The 24,410-nt window shown below is 41.6% G+C and overlaps 1 protein-coding gene across 8 annotated transcripts in view; it reads left to right on the top strand.

The window, feature by feature from the left end:
- Positions 1–24,410, top strand: part of ARHGAP22 (Rho GTPase activating protein 22) — a 134,695-nt gene that overhangs the window by 13,133 nt on the left and 97,152 nt on the right. For 6 of the 8 annotated variants that reach the window (XM_040070889.2, XM_040070886.2, XM_040070885.2 and 3 more), the window contains 2 exons: positions 2,014–2,213; positions 6,205–6,292. In XM_040070889.2, coding sequence (XP_039926823.1) covers positions 2,014–2,213; positions 6,205–6,292 — 288 coding nt within the window. Of the gene's footprint in view, positions 1–2,013; positions 2,214–6,204; positions 6,293–22,050; positions 22,182–24,410 lie in introns of those variants that run through there. The other 2 variants (XM_040070892.2, XM_040070893.1) reach the window with 2 other exon arrangements.

Below are 24,410 nucleotides of genomic sequence, written 5' to 3'. Positions count from 1 at the left end.
TACAGCATGAAATAGTTATTATTTGAAAACTAATTTCTCTTGACTGAGTCACAAGACAAAACCTGATATTCACAGTTTTGTTGAGAGTGGCAGGATTTATCTCAGCAGTTTAGAGAAATGGAAAAAAAAATCCATACTGCCTGTCAGACAGGGCTTTCACTGAGTCTGAAATTTAACAAAGTGATGCCATCTTCTGTCTATAAAACTGGAATGTTGTTGGGGTCAGAATGAGAGCCTACTGGATGGTTACAGGAGAGGTGAGTGGATCCTTAAGATGCGGAAGGAGAAAGTATATGAAACTATTTGAAACTATAAAAGTGGAGAGTATGTCACTGAGAATTTTTTGATAATGAGAGGATGTAATACCATTCAGATTTGCCTTCTGGTGATGGAAGTGTTTAGTGTGTAGATGTGCTGGTTTATAGCTCCTTCTAAAGCACAACATGATGACCTGACAGTCAGGTCATGAAGAAAGTCAAAGCAGATTTTATCACAGACACCAATGTGATTGCCTTCACTGGATTACAATAAGGACACTCTTTAAAAATCTGACCTAAGTCCCTAATCTGCCTCTCCTTATTTTGCAGTTTGCTTCATGGAAGTGAAGAAATAGGATCAATTTTAATGTTGTAAATGTGATCAATTTTAATTTAGTGGGTTTTTTTTTTTTTTTTTTTTTTTTTTTTAATTCCCTGAACACCACAACATCCACATTATTTTTCTTTCTTTGGCAAATGAAGTGATGCTACACGTGGTAGCATCAAGGCCATGTTTTGTTCTCTGAACTCAAAAGAGGCAGAATTAGACTGTACTCTGAGAGGCAGAGGGTTGCCTTGCCTTTTCTTGTGATGGTTTGAATTAGCTGTAGTGCATCAGGGATACCTGGGTAAGAAGCTTGACTGTTTTTTAGCTGCAACAGTTCACAGTGTTAATGTGAGGCATCAGTGATGCAGATTTACAGGTACTGGCCTGTAAACTCATGCCTTGTTCCAATTGGGCAGTTATCAACTGTGCTTTAGGTTAGCTGAATGCAGAAAATGGGAAGGAGCGGGATCATATTAGCACTAATGAAGGAAAAATGGCATGAAATATTGAATAACTATTATTATAAGATACTTCATAAATCCAAAGGAAGTAGAGGTGGAAAAGACCTATGAGGTCACCTAACCTATCTATTCTGGAGGACTGGCTTGCTGCCTGCAATATATAATCATTGTCTGCTACTCCAAGACTAGCTCTAAATGCCCCAAGCTTTAGTACTCTTAATGCAAGAGAGAAGGAAAGAAAGGGTCATACTTTTTTTCTATTTCTTAAATGTTTCCTCACTTCTTTTCTGTTTCTGAAACCCTTCCTCAGGTTGTTGGTTTTTTCCTCTATTTTGTCTTTTTATTTTTTAATTTTGTTTTTCTGCTTCAGAGTCAGAATGCCCTGAAGAGTGAGATTACTTTAATAATTTTGGATAGCTGTGTTATCTCTGTCTTTTCTGTGGATCACAGTCACTAGTTTGATTGACAATTCTCTTTTTTTAATCTTCCTCAGTTTTTAATTTTTTTTTCCTCTCTCTCTCCCATGGCAGCTGGATTCCCTAGCTAATCATCCCAAGCTTGTAGTGTGGAGTGAGAATATTTTTTTATACTTTCTCCTTCTTCTCTTTGTGCCCTCTCACCACACATTTGCACATCCTCATTGGACAAATATCCTGGTAGGAGAAAGCAATATCATTATTCCCATGTAGAAGTGGAAGGCAGTGATGATTTGCTACAAAGAATTGTTGTATGAGCAGTGAAGCCTCAGTGGAGGTATTGTCTCTTTAGACACCCTGGAGTGAGCAGTACCTAAAAAGTTATGTTTGTTCTGTGTTTGACTCTCCTGAACCTGAGTGTACACTCTGAAAAACAAAAAGCAAACATGTTTGTCCACATCTGAGAAGAAAGTGTGGAACAGTTATTTAGCCTCCTTGAGTGTTCTTACTACAACCGCATTGTTTCACTTGCTCTGTAATTGCCTTTTCAGCCCGGTCAAGGAGTTTGGTGATGGGTGAACAGATTGGGCCTCCCTCCAGACCATCTTCTCCAAATCCTCAGGAGCGTGTGCTCAAGTGTGGCTGGCTGAAGAAACAAAGGAGCATTATGAAGAATTGGCAGCAGCGGTGGTTTGTGCTGCGTGGGGATCAGCTCTTCTATTATAAGGATGAAGAGGAAACTAAACCTCAGGTACGACTAGAGAACTGTAGGACATGTCGTGGCTTCTGTGTCATCACAGTCATGCTACGATTGACCGCTCATTTCACTTGTTTTCTGTCCTCACCAAAACCATGCACACTTAAGGCGATTCAAAGGCACAAGGTGTTGCAGGGAGGCTTTTCTACTACCAGACAAGTGGTAGAGCTTGGGAAAAGGTCAGAAGGTGTTTACTTACACACTAGGGCATGCTGACCTCCAAATCTTAGTGTGGGCAGCTGTGAGACTGGAGTTTGACAAGAAGAGCTGCGGAGTGGCAGATTACTGAGGCAGAAAGATTAACCTTGCTTGCTCAGCTGGGACTCGCTATCTCCCACTAATCCGTTGTTAGCCGTGAGGTGAACCAGCTGCTTAGAGCTGCCTGTGTGTGTGGAGTGTGTGGGTTTTGTTACATGCTCAGAATGGGCTCTAATGTGTGTTTTAGTGGGGAGGAGTGAGTGGGTGTTGTGTTATGGGCTAAAGCTCACAGAGGGGATGAAGAATTTCTTATTTTTTTCTAATGCCAGTAAAATTCTCTCAGAGAATTTGAGCTAAGGTCTTTCCTAGTTGCTGTAGTAGATTATGCATCATAATTCACATGGTCATTGTTTTGACTGTCAGGCCTTTAACCAGAGTCATTGAACAGAGGGAACATAATTGAATGAGCCAGACAATGTCCCTGTACTGCTGGTTCCTGATGAGTCAGTACAGGCACTACAGAGTGACAGTCAGCCTGTGTAATATCATCACCATCCACACGCTCATTACAGACAATTATTAAACTGCTTGATGCAGCTGCCTGCTTGACTGTCACACGTAAATTTCATTGCAGAGTGAGAATGGAAATTAATATTCCCCTGTGAGCCTGACAAAAAGATGGTAGATGAATGAGGATGTTGACTGCATCTTATCTCTTGCACTCTCTTGATCAGGGATGTGGCCCATAATTATGGAAAGTCTGCAGTGTAAAGGCTAGAGAGATTTCAGCTTGATGGTGTAACTTGATTACTTAAGATGCTGCCAGCAACAGCTAGCTTTTGCACTTCCAAGCCAGGCAGCTTTTCTTCATATGCAATGAATGTGGGCATGTGGGAGAGCTGGGCACTTCTGAACCGTGTCAGTGAACACCATGAGGAAGAACTAGCCTCAGGTAGTCACATTGTAAAAGGTTTGTTTAACCCTGACCCTTTTTGGGCACAGGTTTCCATACATTTATCACTGTGGGAAGCCATTTTTATACAGGAATGACACAGGACTATGTCCTGACTATTCTTGTAGGAGTTCTAAATTAGGATTTTATCTGACTCCAGCTAGGACTGTGTGCATCCCACAGGTGAGATGTACTTTTGGGACTTATAGACAGCTGTTGCTCGGGATCATCTGGCATGAAGGAGCAATGGCACAGGTGTGCCCATACATCTCAGGAAGACAACTGTGACTCTTTATTGTAGGGAGATCTTTTTTATAGGCCATGGATATATTTTCACTAGTTGTTATTTATATTAATCCCTAATTTCCTTCAGGCCTAAAGGTACTCATGCTTAATTTAAATCTTTTTGTTTTATTTATTAAGTATGGCCTTTAAGCTTGTGTGTGAAAACTAAATCAATACTTTCACTGAAATTCCCATTGATCTTCCACTTACTTGATTATTTATACATATTCTGGAAAAGAGTTGTGTCTTTGTTGTTTACCTGACAAAGTCAAATGAGATTTATGACATAACGTTTCAAAAGAGAAACATGAAACAACATCTTTTTCTTTATTGATGCTGCGTTGCGTATTTTTATGAAAACCTGCTCTTTCAGATTCCTAGAGGAAACTATAGGTACTCTTGCTTTAATAATATTGCTGAAAAGGTAGAGCTGTAATTTAATGGCAGGAGAATCAGACAGGTTTTCTGGAGTGAAGAGGAATTATTTTGTTGTCTTAATGGATTGAGTACTGTTGAAGGTGTGTATATTTGTGTGCCACGACAGTTGCAGTTGCAGAGCCCACTCCATCAGAGAACAAAGGTTAGAGGATGGACTTGTAGCCATTGCTTTTCTGCAGAGTTTTGAAAGGTTTTTTGTCCCCATGAGGACTGGGGGAAGGGAGAACTGACCTGCAAAGAGTTTTTGATGCTTCTACTGACTCTGTCAATATGTGTGGGCTTGTTTCTACTCCCAGGAAAGGAGAGAGCATGCACCCCTCCCCAATTTCCAAGGAAACAGAAGCTAGAGTGCAACTAATTCATTAACCCTTCCTTCAGTATTGACTTGACACGATAAAAGGTTTTAATGCATCTGCAGTGGGCTTGAATTTCACACTTTAGAAAATGGCAGAAGGTGTTCTGGCCACTGGACTCTGAAGATGATGTTTTATGCAATACTTTTCAATGCCAATTGGAATGATTTCAGATGCATCTGCATTTTTGTCAAGTTGTCTTTCCTATGTTATCTCTGGAATGTCTTCAGTATATCTTCTACTTTTAGTGAACATCAGAGTCAAATTGCAGGGCAACAGGATTTTGAGGTAAGGGTGTTGAAGGCTTGTGTTGACTTATTTTACCTCAGTTTTAATTCTTACAACCATTCTTGAGAAACCACTCAGCATGGACTTTGCTAAGTGCCCTACTACACAGTGTTCTTCCACAACCTTACCCTAGGTAGGGGATGGGAGCTGAGCCTTGGCACCATTGAAGAAAGCATTTGTAGGAGGATATATGTAGGAGGAGCAAAGCTATGGAAGCTATACTGATTAGTGACAACGAAGAATAACACATCTGGCTTCATTGTTTTATAGAGAAGATTGCAAATCTCTTATGATGAGTTGTGTTCTGTTAGTTGAAATTCTGGATTGTCTGTCTCATGAGATGCTAATTCTATTACTCCATTTTATGTGGATCTGGAAGCTGCCAAATAGCATAACTAGAATTTGTTTTGATTACCAATGTTATGATGGTCCAGTGTGTCTTGGATTTGGTTGTTGCCAGGTTAGTAAACATGTATAGCTACATTCTCATCAACCAGAGGTATGTGTGAGAATCCTGGCTGAAACAGCTTTCTTCATTTTCTGTTCACCAAGAAAAGATGCTTTGGACCCTATTTGCATTCCAGGGCAGTTCAGTGCAGGAGTGGGAACTGCTGATTACCCTCTTCATGTCTTAACTCTTGAGAGTGCCAGTTCTTACTGTATTTTGTCTGTCAGATTGTGCATATATCCTGAAGAATGTTGGCTGGAAACACTTTATAGTATCAAGTGATTGAATGCTTGTTTCACTCATGTTATTGGACAAGAGCTTCCTGTGATGTCTTTTTCATAGATTAAGAAGATTTTGTTCACTTTGAAGATCCTGTGTCATCAGCTATGCAGAATTCCCAAACTGGAACATATTAATTATGTTAATTATGCTTGGGCTCTAAGTGGAAATGAAGCTAAATACTGGCAGCATTTGAACTTGGGAAGTAAAGAGGCTCAGGGGGGTTGTTTGTTTGTTTGCTTGTTTTTGTTGTTGTTTTGCTTTGGTTTTTTTCTAGAGAAGCAATGGCATTTTGGATTAAAATGTTGTCCATTGTCTTGCAAACCTGAATTAGCTGCTCTCTTCCAGTATTTCCCTGGGAGCTTCAGTATACCGAGGATCTCTGGAAAATTGGCCATTTTATTCAACTGCATGCTGCAACCAGAAATTCAAGGGTGTAGGAAGAGTAAATGTAATGTGAGATGAAACTTTTTCAAGGGATAATTAGTCATGGAAACCAAGGAGAATCACTTCTGCATGCTCAGAGCAGTATTTTCCTGAGGAAACATCCTTTAACCAGCAGTGTCCAGTGTGAGAGAAAGGACAGCGAAATGACCAGCTCAAATATTTTCTTGCTCAGAACTGTGGAAAGGTGTTGGGATCAGTAGATGAGCAGGACTTGAATTTACTATACTATATTTTATCATCTTCTCCTTACCCCTTAAGTGACCTTCCCCTTTTCACTAATGTTTGTGTCCTTTACAGGGTTTGATACTACTGCAAGGCAGTCAGGTGAACGAGCTGCCACCTAATCCTGATGAACCAGGGAAACATCTCTTTGAAATTACCCCAGGTATGCCAGCATTTTTCTGTGCTTTCACTATAACATCACATCGTTCCCATCACGTGTCAGTAATGATAATTGAGTTGTACTAATCACTCCTGATTGTTCTAATACACTGGCAAGATTATCTAGTGAGACTGAGAAATGGGACTTGACTACTGATGTTCTTTGTTCTGGATATAAGTGCTGCTGTGGTACCTCATTTTCATTTTGTAACAGTTGAGATGCATCATGCCCCTTGACTTTCCTGTTTGGAGATGGCTCTTTCTTGGAGTGTTGTGTGATCTCTCAAGTGGGTGCATTCTTCTGGCTGTTGCAGGAGAAACAGGCATAGAATACAGCCTAGGCTGCCTTTATGGCAAAGGGACATGCAGTCTCTGAATGCAATTCTTTCATGTATTCTAGCTGTTTTGGGAGGTGGGTAGGAGGGCAGACAAAAAGCTTCAAAAAACTTCCCTTTTGGATGAAAAGTTTAAGAAAATAGATGACCTAGCATAGAGGAGAGTTTGAATTTTTTTCAGGTAGCAAGTGTAATGATCTGTCTCAGTAGTATTAATGCAAAACTTTTGGAGTCATTTTAGCTCTCCTATAAACTCTTGCTGTAGTAGACAGAGTTGGTATCTCCAGGATAGATTTAGAATTAAGTTCCCTGTTGCAGCATAGGAGCAATTGAATTCAGTTGATTTAGTTCTGATTGTATTTGGGAGAGGACCATCCCTGTGCATAGGCTTGAATGCAGCGTGTTTTGGAGGTAGTTTCAGGCGGCAGGATGCACAGAGGGAAAAAAATTTCTTGCGCTGCTACAGTGTTACTGGAGGGAGGGACTGAGCTAGTTCATCTTTCTCCAGTACATGAAGACCAAATTCCTGGAAAGGAAGAGGCAGACAAATGTGAATGTGCTAAAAGTTATGTGAGTGCACTGACTCAGTCATAGTTCACCTCACTGGCAGCCTGTCCTGCTTAAACCACCTGTCCATGCTGCTTGGCATTGTCTCTCCCCACAGCATTGGCGCTGTCAGTAGGGTAGATAAAAGTAATTGCTTTAAGCTGCCTCTAGGTTTTTAATGGAAGTTTCTTAAAAACGAGCACTTGCCCCTGTATTTGAATGTTATTGCTGTGGAGTAGGATGTGTTTTTACTCTTTGGGATTCTTTTTCTTACCACCCCTTTAGGTTGGCTTAAAATGCCATTTTTTGCAAACCCCTCTTGAGACAGTATCAGGCAGAGCAAGAGCAGGTGGTGCTGTAAGGTTTTCAACTACACCATCAGGCAGTGTTTTTGCAATACCTTAGTCACAGAATTCTGTTTGACACACAGGAAGCTCCTTGGGGAGAAGAGATTAATTTTTTTTCCTCTTGCTTATTTCTGTGCACAATCTGTTAATGCCTTTTTTTTTCCCCTTATACTGCACCATGCCCTCATGGACAGAGCCCCAAAAACAGGAGGGCATTGGGCCCACAGTGTTCCCTGTGTGGAGGATCTCCAAGGAAGTGGCATTCATTGCTGGTCTGAATGTGACACATCTGCCCCATACTGTTGCAGGACTGTAGACCTGCAATGTGAAAGCACTTGGGTTGCTGTGATTCTGAATGATACCATGTGCTCTGGCAGTGATCTGAAATAAATAACTGAACCACAGACTGGCTTGATTGAGTTTCCTGCAGGTTTGAGTTTCTTCTGATTCCAGATGGCAAAATAGTAATTCTGTACTACCCGACCGGCCTAACAGGTTATATTACTGTAACCTGCAAAAGAATTGTCCTAAACTGCAGGTAGCTGTTGCTTTGGGTGAGTTGGTGAAGCAGGACCATGTGGCTTGTTGAAAGGAGTTATTCAGAAAGCTGGGGAAAAAAACCAAACAAACAAAAAACCCCAAAACAAACAAAACCAAACAAACAAAAAATCCACACCAAAATAACACCGTTTAGCATTGTTGTGGATCCCAGGATATTTGTGCCCAGTCTGAGGTTTTGACATCACACTTTTCTGTGTTCCCTGGAAAAATGATTCAGTCTTAGTATACCACTGACTTGTCTGCAAAATGAAGATGTTTTCCCTAACTTATACAGCTAAATCCCATTTGTAGCAAACTTAGTTGCTACATGGATAGTAAGTATTGAAAAACACTATAAATAGCCAGTCAATACAGAACATGATTGACACAAACGTCACTGGAGAATGCGGCCCGAAGAGCTCCTCATTTTGTTCACAGTGCATTTATTCTGTGCTGGTTTTGGCATAAATGCCTTTTCTTTTTTTGAATTTGTGTTCTGAAATGACTGTGTTCTGCGTGGTTGCCAGCCTGCAGAACACCCACATAGTGAGCAGCTCTGAAACAGATGCCAGATAGGAAGGGCAGCACAAATGATCTTGCAGTACCCAGACCTTTATTTCCCATCACTGCCCATCTTTCCCTGCATTGGATGTACAGCCATGACCGCATTTTTGCCTGTTTTTCATTTATCCCACTATAAGCTAGAACTCTACAGCTTCTATAGGGACAATAAGTGGTTTGGGGTTTTTTTTTGTGGTTTTGTGGGGGGTTTCTTTGGTTTTTTTGTTTTGTTTTGTTTTGTTGTTGGTTTTTTTTTTTTTTTTTTTGTTTGGTTTGTTTTGTTTTTTTGGCTTAGCTAAGTTGGGTATTTTGTGAATGCAGGTACATTCAATAGCTGCTAGGTACAGATTGGGGTTTTACTGTAAGCATCAGAGCTAGTAAGCATCAGAGCTTTACCTAACAAAATTAAGAATGGAACAAATGGAACGTAACATTCCTAAACTGTACCTACAGCTGATACCAGCTTAACTGGCAAAGAGAAGAGGCTGAGATCTGAGAAATGTCCTAAGAGTTCCAAAGTCTGTGATATAAGTTATCTCCAAAACCCTATTTTGTGATTAATAGCTGAGGCGTTCAATGTCCTTGTTGTGAAACTGCTGCTGAGATCTCGCCACCTTTCCTCTGCTGCAGGCTGTGTTAAGTTTGGCTGTGGGAGCTGTTCCATCGGAGTGCTGGGACTAGAGTAACAGCATGTCCTGTGCTGTAACAGAGCATGTATTAATTTTCTGCTGAGTAACAAGAACTAATGATGGGCATTGTGTATTATTCATGTTTCATCAAGTTCGTTTCTAAGCTGTATAGGGCAGCTGGGAGAAGGGTTAACTGGGGACATGAGAGATTGCAGAACAGTTCTGCAGTCAAACCAGTGTTAGATCTGGTGACAGGGCTTCCTGAAATATATCCTCTATGCTCCTTTTTGGGGAAACTATGTAAATTTCTGGACCCTTTGGATCCATTCGTGCTTCCCTTCATCGCAGCTAGAAGTTCATAGTGGAATGGTGGGGTAAGACATGCAAGTTGCTCTCAGTGCACATTAGCAGGTGGTGGGGCATGTTTTTGTAAAATTATGAAGGTAGTATGAGGTCAGGTGCAAATGATGTACCATTTGGGGCAATCATTCCACAGCAGGTGGTATTTATGGAAATGATCTATGTTGCTTGGGAGAGGAGTCCAAATCTGGCAACAAAGACAGCATCTGCTGTTGCTAGGGGCAACAGAACCACTTATTGTTGACCTGGGGTTACAGTGTATTTTGGAGCAGTATGATGCAGCCTGTAAGAACCCACAGATTAAGCTCTGAGAAAGTCTTAAGGAATGCTGATGACTTAAATGCTCCTGAAGTCTCACCTTTTAGGAAACGGATGTTTCAATATCTCATGGCAAGTGGTCTAGCTAGTTTCATTCCCCAGTCTTTGCAGCACTGTGAGATGCTCAAGTTCTTCTGCAGACAGAGAGTTTCCTGATATAGCAAGGCTTTTAGAATCCAGGAGGGGAGTGATAAGAATGTTCAGAAGTTAGGGGGTACTCATGGTGAACATCTTGATGTCTCCGTATCACTGATGATAGCTCCTGCTTCTTGCCACAGTGCTTTCTGCCAAGGTGAGCAGTGACAGCTCTTAGCTGAGACTTTCTGTGAGAATAAGAGTGAAGTTTCATTGTGAGTTTAATTTTTTCATTGGAAACAGCTGCTGAAGGGGGGGGGGGGCGGTGATCTTGTTTCCATATGTTTAATTGTATCTTTCTTTCCAGCTCTTGTGGCAGAAAAAAGAGTCCTCAAACCAGTTGGACTTCAGGTCAATTCAAGTGGAGTGATGAAAACTGCACCTTCATGTTGTTTTTTGTGCTCTAGTTGAGTTAGCACCAGCCCTTGCTTTAGTGAGGTGGTCCAGTCCTTGTTCTTTTTGCAGACTTAGGCAGAGCAAGGATCACTGCTATACTTGATTTACATGTCAAAGGTTATTTTCAAAATTTTAAAGTCAGTTCTCTATGGTGTACTCTTTCAGTCAATTATAAAGACTTAATTCAATATAGGCAACCTACCCTTACAAAAAGGACTTGCATTGAATATGAATCCTTCAAAGATGGAGTAGTGGTTGTACTATGCCAGAAGTTAGGCTGGGGCAAAATAAAATGCTTTGTGCAGAAATTTTGTGCAGGGTTTATGTAGAACCTACATCACTGCCTTGGTTGTGCTATATAACAAGAAGGAAACTCAAGAAAGGCAAAATGAGAAGGTTGGAGTCCTAATTCTTAGAGGAACAGTAGTTGCTGTCTACTTGTTTTTTCGGGGTCCATTTGTGTTGTTGACAGTATCTGACAGAAATTGGAATGGCAGCTTGTTTGTCTTGTGGCAGTAGGTGGAATGATGCCCACAGAGCAGTCTGATCTGTAGTATGCTTCTGCATCCCAGGTGATTGACACCAATTAAGCTATTTTTGTGGCCTTTTTATCTCAGTTCCTGTTGAGATAGTGTGTAATAAAAATACCTGGAGGAGAAATTAGAAATTCATACTGTGAAAATCATTCCATGTTCTCTATTATTCAATGCAAATTGCAATTCTAATTAACAGTGGGATCCTGAGTTTGCTGTTGATAATTAAGTTTTCTTCTCAAGTCTAGCTGAAAACTGACTGTGCATATCTGAATATGTGATGATGTTGATATGTGAGAGGTATATTTAAATTTCTGTCATTTGGCATCCGCCACATTGACTAGGGAAATTGCAGCAAAATAAAGTAGTTTGGGGTCCTGCTAGAAGGTTTAGGACAGTGTAGTTGCAGCAGGGCATTCTGGAAACCCTTAGCAAGAGAGAGCTGTGGATGTTACCGTGTCTGTGGCATTGCATTGACCTGGACAAGAAGATTGGTGGTCTTGGTTTTGCAGTGGAGGTCCCTGACAAATCTGTGTTTATTACTTCTAAATTTCTGGAGCATAGCTGAGAGCATGCAGTGGTATGTCACTAAAAACAATAAGTTTTTCTTGAAGTATGAGATAGACTTTTCCATTTATTGATGGGTGAGAAAGAATAAATGTCTTTTCAAAATTGTCTTTCCAAAGGAGTGCCCAGAATGATAAAACTGTATGCTTTCTTTGCAGTCATAGTCCAGAAAGTGTTTTGTATTATTATCTTTTATCTTGGGTAGAGACCTTTAAGGTAATAGATGATGATGGGTACATCTGCTTGCCTTTTCCCAGCTGCAGTATCTTTTTATGCTCAAGGGCAGTTTGAGTCTCCTTGGAAGTGTGTATCCTGACCTCCTGCGCCTGGAAAGGGTTGGTGTCTTGCTCTGTTCTGCCTGCTCCGTCTCTCCTGAGCACTAGATGGTGCTGGCTCTTTCCATCTTCTGCTTGGGCTCTTGCTCGGTGGTGGCACGTCTTGAATCCCTGGAGCGGGAGTTCACCCTCTCGGAGGAAACTAGCTGCTCTGTTTTGTTCATTCGTGTCCCCTCAAAGCAGCAAGCAAGAGCCCCCTAACAACGCCTTTGCCTAGTCTGTGGGGCCAGTACTGTGCTCTGTAGGCAGCACACAGTGCTGAATGCATTTCTGCACGTTTGCTCAGGTGGTTAGAGCACGGTGCTAATGATGCCAGGGTTGTGGGCTTGATGCCCATATGGGTCATTCACTTATAAGCTGGGCTCGATGATCCTTGTGGGTCCCTTCCAACTCAGAATATTCTGTGATTCTGTAATGTTCTGCATTGAACACACTCCATGTGTTCAGGATACACAGCTGCTGTCTCAGATGCCACAATCAACAGCCTTTGGAAACATTCAAGTTTAAATTATTTACCTATTTGAATCTTGTTTTGGTCTTAAAACTGTTATATAAGAGCAGAATATGTTCTGTATAGGCACATACAGTAATGACTGTGTGGGGAAGCCACTTGGATGTAGGTCTCCATTGTTTCAGGTTAACATACTGACCCAGTGTTTATGGGCTACTTAGTGGCATCTGTGTGACTGTTTTCCTCTTCTTCCGTTCTGAACCTGCTAAAATTATTTTTCAAAATATGTATCTTCCAAATTTTGCAATTTTAATGAATTGCATTTTCCAAAAGGTACTAACTACCTTCCTTGGGATTAATCCTTTCCTAATTCTGCTGAGACTCTTTTATTGAACAGAAAAAACAGCTTTTGTGGCCTGTCCAGACCTTGATAACTTCCTTTAGTGTCAACAGAAGTATCAATCAGCTGCCAATGTTTCTAGGCTTGTTTTACAAATGGATTCAAGTTGATGAGCTGTTACTTGAGGAACGGAAGACCTCATTTCCCTTGTTCAGATAAAAGCTAACAGCTCAAATCTTCTGTGAGCAAGGCTTCTCTGCTTACTGATTTTCTGGTCTGTGCTTTCCCTGACTGTATCGTGTCGCTGAGTTCTTATGAAAAGAGAATGTGGAAGAAAAAGGACTGAACTTTGCTCTCAGTTCATGTGACCTTACTGATTCCCACAGTGTTGTGTTCAGTGCCATGCTGTACCCCTACACCTTGACTAACCCACTTCTGCCCACTTAGGGTGATGAATGACTCATTGCAGGTGAAGGTCTTCAGACTGCATCCAGAGTTTTGTGCAGAAATGTTATTAGGCTTCTCTTTTCCCCTGAGGGCTGTGAGGCTCTCTGATAGTTAAGAATGTTTTGGCTTACCTTATTTTACCAGTTTAAAACATCTTGAAGGGCATCAGGAGGCACCTGCAGCCTGTAAATTGATTTTTGCTTTGTTTCCTTTTTTTGCCCTAGAGTATGCAATGCCCACGGCTTATGTTTGCCTTTGGCAGGTGTGATGATCCTGCTTCATGAAATAAACAAGCTCCTGCCTTTGTTTCAGTAGAAGTGTCTGATCTGCTTCAAGTTGTACGGTCTCCATCCCTAGTGCTCCGAGCCGTGGGCAGTTGAAGGTCGCACTGGAGATGGGCTGCAGTAGCACATGTGTTCTGGTCTGCTGTCCTGGGATTTGTGTTCCAGGAGATCTGCGTTTGATCCCCGATCAGTAGCACCTAGCTGTCTTTAATGCACGTGCTGCCTTTCAACAACAATGATGGGTTTTGAAACTTCAATTGCAATCGTGGAAGGCCTGCTGTGAAAGGAGCATGAGACTTAAGAAGTTTTGTGAGTAGGGATTTCTGCTAGTGCAGATCATTAAAATGTAACTTCTGACTGGTTTTGAGCAGTCTTCCTTAACCCATTGTATTCCTGAGAGACAAATATAACATTTTATTTAGGTTGCCCTTTGAGTATAGAAATATGGCTTTGTAGCATGATGGCGCATTGTAGCAGAAATGTTTAAGGGATGATTTGATCTCCTCAAGTTGATTTTTCCAGTGCAAACTGGGTAAGAGTTTGAATACTTCCTGCTGAGACCTTCCAGAGTGAGTTCTGCTATTGAATATTCTGCCTTGAGGATAGTGTATTAAGTCCTAAGACACGTGTAATTAGTGGAGGGATATTGTGGGGGTTTTTTTGTGGGTTTTTTTTTTTTTTGGTATTCTGGTGCAAGTACAGCATTCTTACATAGAGATATCCTTATCAAACAGTCAGCATGAGCCGTTACATAGTACCATCCCTATATTTCTTGCTAGTTTGGTAGAAGTCAAGCCTTCAGTGATGTTTTACAGCTCGTGTGCTCTGTTGCTGCTGTTACAGGTTTTGTTCAGCCCTAGAAACAGCTGCGTTCCCATTGGAAATAACAAGGGGTGAATTCTCCACAAGACTTATGCAGTGTCTGGGAACCCTGAGGCTAATAAAGTACTCCATTAGGTTAGCATGATAAGGTAAAATAAGATAAATGATATATGGCGATGTCACAGCACACACTAAATTCTAGCAGAAGTGAAATAAAGACAAGAGGAAATGGCCTCAAGCTGTGCCAGGGGAGGTTTAGGGCAGGCATTAGGAAGAATTTATTCACTGAAAGTGTTGTCAAGTCTTGTAACAGGCTGCCCAGGGAGGTGGTGAAGGTACTGTCCCTGGAAGATCAGGAAAAGACTGGATATGGCACTTAATGCTATGGTTTTGTTGACACTGTGACATTCAGTCAAAGGTTGGACTCGATTTTGGAGGTCTTTTCCAACCCTAATAATTCTGTGATTCTTTTCTGTGATGCTGACAATCCTGTAAGGCTGCACCACTCAGGTTTTTGAGGTACCTGTTAGCGCTGTACCTTAACTGCTCAGTAAAATACACTGACTCGGAAATACCATGTGGAAGTCGTTCTGGGAAGCAAAGGTAAGAAAATTAAAACACAGATCCTTTTTACAAGGCTCACAGAAAGCGTGTGAGGGAAAGGGAGGAGCAGCTGGTGATGTGCTGGTCCAGGATCCAAAAGAGAATCTAACTGAGAAACTGCTCCCAGGAGTGTTTATGAATGCACTAGTAACCAGTTTGAAGTTGCAGCTGGCCCAGTGTCAAACACCTGTGCGAGAGGCTTCACAGGCAAAACCCCCTCTGTATTTGTCTGAAATGCTTTAGGGATAATTAGTGTGCTATCAGTGAGAACCTGCTTGCTCTGGGCTCTTTGAACTTTGTAAGGAGGAGGAAATATGACAAGGATGAATTGCCTATGGTGTAACACTTAAGCCTTACAGCCAGCTTAAGAACACACAGCGGGGGTTGTAGATTTGTTTAGGGTTTTTATGGTGTTTTTTTGTTGTTGTTGGTTTTTTTTTGGGGGGGGTGTTGTTTGTTTGGGGGTTTTTTGTTTGTTTTTTTGGGTTTTTTTTGTTTTTTGGGTTTTTTTTTTTTGTTTTGTTTTGTTTTTTACTGGGAATGGATTTAACTCCCTGTGCTAGTTATCCAGTGTAGTTTCACTGTGGGAAATGCATGAGTGCTGAGTACACTTATGGCAGTGTGGCTAATCTCTGTAGAATTCACTAGCATTACAACAGCTTTATTCCCTGAAGTTCAGGATAATCTTCACAGTGTCTCTACAGTACTCATCAGAGGGGCTCTGCTCAAGGTTCTGTTCTCTGAAGGCAGTGAGGCAGCTGGGGTCAGGCATGTGGTCTGTATAGTGTAGTACATTCTGATGAGCTTAATATTCCTAATTTTTTCCAAGCACTCTAATTGAAATTAATGTGATTTCTTCCATTAGGAAGCCAAAGTTCAGGTCGTTAGTCATTACAGAGCTTTTTGTTTTGACAGACTTTAACTGTTTACTTTACTGAAATTTGTGTCTTCTGCGCTAGCAGGTGCACAAGTCTGTAAAGACACGTTCTTTCAAAGTCTGCCTTTGAATCTTAGCCAGAGTCCATTGCTCATCTTAGTGAAATCCACTTAAGGTGTTGATACCTTTGTTTCCATGTGGTATCAAAGATGTTATATATCATCCTTGACTCTTAAAGCACTGTTACTAGCTCTGGGATTTGTTTTTAATCAACAACTGTCAGACAGACATGAAAACTTGGTGGAAGGGGCCGGAGGAATTTGAGATAACAAAGAAAAGAGTTGTGAAATCAAAAGCATACAGTGTTAAAAGGGAGTGTGTGTAAGAAAATGGGGAAAGACTGTTACAACTGACCATGTACTATTTGCATTGAAGGATAATTGTGCAAACTGTGGTGCTTCCCTGAATTTTGGGTTGTGTATTTTACTCTGAAGATTTATAAGCACTCTGGCAACTTCTAACTTGAGAGGTGAAGAGCCTTGTCTACATTATTAACTCTGTTCCAGTATAGTTGTGTCAAAAGAAAGCCTGTACTGGCATAATAGTGTAATGAGGAGAACGATTACTTTTATTAGCACAAAGAGATCTGTCTGCAAAGATCATTGTTGTGTGAGGATCCTTCTCTCCACAGAGACCGTAAAGGCTCTGCTTTTACAGCCTGGGGTTTGTATATGAATCAGACTCAAATGATGCCCTCTGGAAGGGTTCAGTGGAAGATATTTTCCAATTGAATTAATTCTGGTCCACTTTGAGTGGACAGACCAAGTTTCAGCTGCCTGTTTCTGTCCCTGTGTCCTTTATAGGTCTTGGGTGCAGATCATAAGTGTTATGTGCTGCCGATAGTCTAGAACATGAAAGTGGACATCCTACCTTTAGTAAGCTCTGTGACACAAGCACATCACAACAGAGGATAGAGGAAGTTAGTACAAATGGAAATATTGTGCTTATGATCATGCTTGGTAAGAGAAATATTAATCACCTCAGCCCTGGTTCTGAAGCTGGTGGAGGTCTGTGGAAGTCATAATTATGGCTGTGGGACTGTAGGATGACAGTACTGAAGAGGGTAGACAAGGTTTGAGGAGGACCAGTGAGAAGAAATTCAGTATTCTCCCTTAGTAGTGTTTTGAGGTTACAGCTGTCTCCTCTTGGAAAGCACAGTTTTACCTTCAGTTTTAATGCTAACATCAGCACAGGTTTCTGCTTTGGTCTTGGTAACTTCAATGAAAATGCTAAGCTACACATAAGGAGTTATTTCTTAATCACCTTCAGCAAGACATCCTCAGCTGTAGGAGTCCAGATATTTTTTTATCAAGCTCAGACCTTTGTCTTTGGCTTTAAGTTCTGCAGTCAGTGAAGAGTTGTCTCTGTGAGCCAAAGCAGATACTCCCCTCTCTTCTAGAAGCAAGGATTCTTTGAAGTTATTAAGTGCAAGCTCTTGTATACATTAATAGTAGGCTGTCTGCTCTCTGTGTGCCCTGGGATCTGCTAGGGAAGGATTCCTTTTCAAAGTGCTAATGGCAGCAAGATGCCTTCAGGTATTTGCAGTAAAACTGCTTCTTATAATCTGTGTGCTTAGCTGATCTTGCCCTTTGTGCTCCAAGCCGGTGTGAGCAGTGCAAGAGCAGCTATGGATCCGTGGCAGTGCCAGGCAGGAATTGCTGACAGCCAGCGTGCCTGCCTACCTGCTGCTGAGGGCTGTGCTGCCCCTCTGCCCACGAAAATGGAACTGGAACACTGTCAGCTTGGCCACAACCAGTTGCAGAAGGGGACTTTGTCCATGTGTAAGGCTTGACTATTCAGGGATTTTTTTTTTCATGTTCCTTCAGTACTTGGACGCCAGAGGCTCAAGAGCTTGCTAATGCCCTCAAAGCAAAAACCTGGGGATGCACACTCTAGCACAGTGGGGCTAAAGCTGTACTGGAATTTCCAACCAAGCTTCCTTCATTTGTTGATGCTTGCACCTGAAATTCTTTAATATATTGAGTTAATCAGAATTTAAAGAATTCCTTTCTGCACTTCATGAGTGTTCTAGGCTTCAGAATCATTATTGGAAGGAAAAAGAAAAGAAGGTGGATGGCTGTGAATCTCCTAAAATATGGCCATTAATACGAAAAAAGTGTACAAATGCCAGTGAAAATTATTGTCATAGGAGTGTCAAATGGTATGACTGAATTTCTCTTGGGATTACAGTGATTGGAGGGAGAAGAGAAAGAAATGGATGTAGTCAAATCAGAAGAACTTTTTATAAGCTTGGTATCTTTTGTTTCTTTCTGGACTAGAAGTTCTTTAATAGGACAAGTACAGATGTTTTGAAATGTAATTCCTGACAGAACAGGCGACTTTTAATTTTTTTTTTTTTTTTTTTTTTTTTTTTTTTTTTTTTTTTTTTTTTTTTTTTTTTTTTTTAGGCCTGTGAGGCTTTTCTTAACAGAGCTGTGCTCCATTGCAAACTTAGCCTAACCTGGTTAACAGGAATGTGTTTTAAAACACTTGGGGCAAGGCAACCTGTGAATGCAAAATGAGTGCTTTCATGCTGTCTCTCATACAGTCTGGTGATATATCTACATTGAACACATGGTTTTTGTGCTGATGTCTTCTGTGAAAAATAGACAAACTATAAATTGTTAAATTGATCCTTTAAATGGTGAAGGTCTAATTCTTCCTTCAGCAGGTTATTTTTCAGGGTCTTTGGAGCCCAGAGAACTGGAGTTTTCAAAAACATTTCCTTTGCAGTTTATATTAAACATACTAGAAGTGTATATTTGGAGGGAAGGGGATGATGAAGACTGGGGTTTGAAAGGCTGGGGATGGTTTACATTGTTCTGCTCTCACAGGAAAAAAGCCTTAGGGGAGGCAGCATGTCACTTTATTAATAAACACTAGGCTAGAAAATTCACTTTGTAGTTTCAGGCTCTTATAAGAAATGTAGTCGTTCTTCAAGGGAGTTAGAGTATTTAGATATATATGAACTAAGACTGATTGTAATGTACTCTTCTACCCCGTTATTACGTAGGCAGAATAGTCTTTTCTTTCTTCTGAGTCCACTGGCTTTTGGGAAATCTGTGGAGAGTCATAGAATGTTCCCTTGTGGCCTGGCAAGACACTTCTACTTGCTTCACTGTGTATTTTGGAAATCCTGGGAATGATCTATGCTGAATCTGACTTAGAAAGTAAACTTTTCATTTAACAAAGGCTTTAACTTTTGAAGAGGAAGTCAGTAATTTACCCTGACTTACAGATTATTTGATATGGAGAAGATCATAGTATAAATAATTTTATAGATCAGAAAAAACCAAGCTTTTATGGCCAAGCTTGTAAATTCCAACACATTCTTCTGGATTTTGAGCATGGGAATTAGTATAAATTGTGAGCTTTTCACGAGTGCACCTTTCATGCTGGCTGGCTTAGGTCCATTTTCTGTGAAGCCTAGTTCACCTGTTTAATAGTTATGATGTAAGGTGGTGTTAACTTTTGTGTTCTTCAGACAAGTTTGTGCCTCTTGGGGGGGAGGGAATGGTGAGGAAAATCCCCAAAGATATGCAAACCTGGACTTATGTCTAAAAAAGCTTACAAAATTAATATCTTGGTTTATATTATCTATATAGATTTTTTCAGGTTATAAAAGAGGTGGTAGTAGTTATAGTATTTTAGTTTGCTAGATATTAGGGTTCTTTATTTAATCAAATTTTCACTCACACTTTTTTGGTTGAATTTTCAATGAACACCTCTTTAGCTAATTTTTTTTTTTTTTTTTTTTTTTTAAATGGATGGTTCATTTATGTGCAAGCTATGGATGGCTTTCTGAAAGCTGTCAATATTGGCTTACTTAATTGCTGACCTTCACTGTAATTTTTTGCCATCTGGAGCAAAAGTGGGGGAAGGATTGGTTAAGTGGGGTCATTACTAGCTGTGCTATGACAGACTTAAGTGTTCTTTAGCTCCAGGTTGTACAGTGGTGCTTTTGGGTAATGTCAAGCTATGTCCACATGGTAAGGATATCAGAAGCTCTGCCTTCCTCTTGCAATGAATGCACCTGATGATTGTTATTTTAAATACATGGTAATGGTTATTGCAGTAAGTAACTCTCAGCTATTTTCATCCAGGACCATTTAACTCCTTTAGGTAATGTCGCATAATCAAAAGGTAAGACAAACTTTTTGTCAGATTTCCAAATAATTTGTGAAAGTAAGGAGAGTTTGAAACTGTAATGTTTCAGTAATAGAAAAGAAGAAATGAAGAAATTCTTGAAATGCTTTGTTGAAGCTGTCAGATTGACTGTCTGAACCAAGCATGCGTGCCTAGCCCCTCATCAGCCTCTGTCTGTCTGTATGAAGTGATGTACATAATAGTCCTAAAACTTCTTAAATACACAAATTTCAGTAACTTTTAGGTAGTCTGGGGGGTTCTCTGATATACAGCATCTAGTACCTTTCCCAGTGGAGCTGACTTGGCTGCCAGGCTGGAACAGCTGGAGAGGAAAGATCTTTCTCCATCCGTTTTATCTATCACTGCTCTGACAGTGCCGTTAGTAAACACTTCGGCTTTTCCAGAACTTGGAAAACTTCCCCCTGCTGGGGACTGCCTGGAGTTTGCTTTAAAATGAAATGGAGGAGCGTTGCCAGAAGATGGTCCAGCCCCTCAAGCAGGTGGTTTACGTGCCTCTTCCCTGAGATCAGATCACCCTCCAGCCAAGCAGAAAGGGAAGTGTCTGCTGCTTTACAAGGGCAAGGGAGTGCCTTGCACAAGAGATGGATTTCCAAGCAGCTGTCAGCTATTGGCACTGTCTGGTGAATTTAGAGGCTCAACAGAACTACTGAGATGAATTCTCACACATCTATCCAAGAGGAAAAAAGCTGATACCAGCAAAGTCAGAATACTGGATTGCTTTCAGTTCTCTTGGAGGAATATCTTGAATTTCCTCGAGTATGTGTGGTGGTGGTGGGAAAGTTTTCATGCCCTGTACATCTTCTATGCTGTGTGGGATTTGTTTTGGTTTTTTTGTGCTAACTAATGAATGCTCATACTCTGGGATTGCTCAAGTGTGCAGTTAACAGCTGAACACTCTGTGGAAGGACATCTCTGTAGAACATTGTAGCTGGGGTGGTTTTTTTGTTGTTTGTTTGGGTGGGTTTTTGTTTGTTTGTTTTGGGTATTTTGTTTGTTTGTTTTGTTTTTTATGATGGAAGACCTGGTAGACATCTACTCTTTAGGTTATTAATTTTCTCTCCTGGAAGTCCTTTCTGAAGAACTTTAGTTCAAGCTCAAGAGGCTGAGATATGTGCTGGGAGCTGGAGCTGCAGATTGTCATCAGGTCTTGGGTTTAGGCAGTTTCTGGTATTTTAACTGTATTGAAAGATGTAGCTCCTTGTTACCTCCCCCACCCCCAAACCTCTACTTGTTTAGCTTTCTCCTCTCCCACCCTAACTGCAATTTCTGTGCATTGCACACTGCTATCAAAGAGTGTATTCTTCTGCAGTGTCCAGCCTGGAAAAAACTTTATCATTCAGTTGCTCTTTTGTGACACCCAACTCTTAAGCTTGATCCAGGCTTTGCAAAGGCAGCCGTTTTGCCTGTGAACTGTTGTATAAAACAAGCTGCGGCTCTGCTGCAGTGCTTAGGACATTGCTGCACCTGGGCTGGGGGGCTTCAATCGGCAGGGTCCCTGCTGCAGGAGGTGAAGTGCTGCAGGATCTAGAGAGCAAGCACAGAGTGATCAGAGATCCCGCAAACATCTCTTCTAGGGAGGTTGTTCTTTCCTTATCCCAAAACAAAACGCTTATCTTGTCTTTGTGGCTGGTGACTCGGGTTAATGCAATTAAAAGTGAGTGTGTAAATAAGCCTCCTGAATATTGCTAGAGCTGTGCTGACCTTTGCAAGAATGCAAGGTCTCAGTATCTCTGTGGGGACTCAGATATATGGTTGAAGTGTTTACTGTTGTGGGGGTGTGTGATGTGGGAGGATACCACATGACCCTGTCCTGAGAGAGTTTTGCAAGACATGAAATAGTCTTTCTGATATCTTTTTATGCACACTGAAGGTTTACCTCGGGTGTCTGCTGCCCGCTGGCCATCTGAGAGCTCTCGCGTACAGCAGGCTCCGGCGGCTCTCACCCCTTCCGCGGGGGGAATATAATTAATCAGCCGGCGCGGTTTAAGGGGCAGGGAGCCGAGAAGCGCCGAGTTCTGCCCCGAGGCCGGCTGGAAACACGGGCGACAAAGGCGGGGGAGCTCCAGGGCACCGACCTGCCGCTGTCCCTGCGTAGCCTCTCGGGCGCCCTTTCCCGGCTGCCCGCCCCGCTGCCAGGGATGCTGGAGGCGGCCCCGCCCGGCAGGGAGCGGGGCGGCGAGGGACGCTGCCACCTGCCATGGGGCTACGTTCCTGCAAAGGCTGCCGTGAGCAGCCCAGAGGTAACTCGTTCCCCGGCCGTGGCGGGGAAGCTGTCCTTCCCCCGGGCTGCCGGCGCGGCGGCGGCGGGTGCGCGCAGCCCCGGGCTCGGGCTCGGCCGCCCTGCGCGGCAGCGGGACAGCGGCTGCCAGCCCGCAGCTCGTGTGCGCTGTCCTTCGGGAGGTGCCACCGCTTCTGCTGCGCCTCAGAAAACTCGGCAGACTAAGCCAAACCTTTAGAAACTGTCTCGGCGCGATCTTGTGCTTTAAAACACAATCCTTGGTTCTTTTTTTTCGCTAACGAGTCAAATATGATGGGAGGGAAACTGGTGGTTTCTTTTCAGAAAGGCTGCTAACGTGGCAATAGCATTAGCTGACAATCTTTTCTCATCTGTCCTTTGTAGCGAAGGGCTTTGATATTTTTCTGAAGGGTCGAGCTCCCAGTATTCTAGAAGGAGCTGCTTTGGGAAGCAGAGAGAGTGTCTCCAGCCCACTTAAAGCTACTGTAATTCCCCTAAGGATTTTCAGTTACTTCCAGGGTGGCTCTTGCACGGTTTGTGTTGGGACCAGCCTCTGACATCCTGTCTAGTTTGGGAAAAGTTTGTAGCTGTTATTCAGGAGCTTTAGGAAGAGAGCATGTGTGAGCCCAAAGAGAAGCGTAGCTTTCCAAAGTAGGAAGCAGTCTCATAAGAACAGTGTTCAAAAATGTTACCATGCTTGGAGTTTGTAAAATAAGCACTTGACTGCCTTGACTTTTTGACAGCTGAAAATAATTCTCATTTAGTAATCAAAATTCTCTGAAGTTGGATTCTTGAGAAAATAGGGAGGGAAATTGCTTCCTGTGCAAAACTTTGGAAGAAACACCCTTAATAGTTGCTACGCTGAAAGTGTGATTCAGAAAATGGTAGAAATTTAGCACACATGCTCTAGTTTTGAGACAAAGGGAAAAAGAAACACATTGGTGGAAATTTGGTGAGTATGAGGCTGTTCTCTTCATCACAGCTGCATCAAGGTGAAGTTTATAAATGAAGGTAAGTTTTATAAAGCTAAAGGTGGCAGTATAAAGGGCAAAGTGTGCTGATCTGAAGTAATATCAGTAACTGTCAGTTATATTAGAAGCATAAACAAATAAAATAAATTTTCCCTGTCAGGAGTAGAGAAAGGTATAGGAGTAGGTAAAGGTATATAACTAGTCTTTCAATTATTATTGACTATGCCCAGACTGTCGGTGTGACACCCAATGAATGGATCTGAATTTCCCTCTAAAGGCAGGATAAGGAAAAGGGGAAAAAAAAAAAAAAAAAAAAAAGGTCAAAATTTCCCTGAATCTTGGATTTGGAATACTGTGAGATTTCTCATATGCTTCTGGTTTTAATCTGTTGAAGAAGGGGAGGCTTAAATTGGGTGTTATCAAAAAACATTTGTCCTAGCTCTGGCTTGAATCCAGTCACCTCATTCACTTGAGTGAAATTGTATTTATCTTTTTCGGGAAGAGCTTCTACAAACAATGGGTGTTTCAGCTAGCATATTGCATTCAGGCTTGAAAGAACAAAGTATGTTTGTGTCAGAGTTGCACATTTGTGTAAACTTGCAGACATCAATGAAGCCACACAATCCTCTAAGAACTGATACAGTTGAGATATATATTTGTGTTAAATTATACTTTGCCTGTGGAACCCTATCGAGTATGTAACACTAACAAACGTTTTGAGGACTTCTTCCAAGGCTAGCCCATTAAAGGTTCTGCAGGATTCTTTTGTCTTATTTGGAAAATATATTTTAAGTAATTTCTGTGTAACAGAATAAATTATCTCTTAGTTGATCCTCTTAACCCGTGTAGGAGGCTGAAGATTGTGCAAGGATTGTGTGCATGAAACTTAACAAGTCTCAAGTTTAATGCAACTTTGTTGTTGATATTAATATAATCAGTGAGGTAAAAAGTCCGTGCCCTGTCTTGCTGATCAGTCAGTGTGAAGGAAGATCTGAAGTGCCAGGCTGTCATTTGTATTCTTAATTGGGGGCCAAATTTGGCCTTACATGATGCTGCTGAAATTTGCTTGTTCCTTGCTGCCTGGCATGGGCCCCTTTAAAGCAGTAAATTTATTTTCCAGTGCTTTCCAGATGGCTCTAAATTTATAAGATATGTAGAGAAGACACTGATTCAGATTGGCCCTGCTGCTTTGGTGTTTTGGCTTTAAGGAATGGTCTAGGCTACAAGTGCCCTGGCCTTTTGATCGTGAGCTTCAAGAAGTC

This window comes from Hirundo rustica, chromosome 8 (genome assembly GCF_015227805.2).
Source record: "Hirundo rustica isolate bHirRus1 chromosome 8, bHirRus1.pri.v3, whole genome shotgun sequence".
NCBI classification, from domain to species: Eukaryota; Metazoa; Chordata; class Aves; order Passeriformes; family Hirundinidae; genus Hirundo; species Hirundo rustica.
This window is presented reverse-complemented; position numbering and strand designations above follow the sequence as displayed.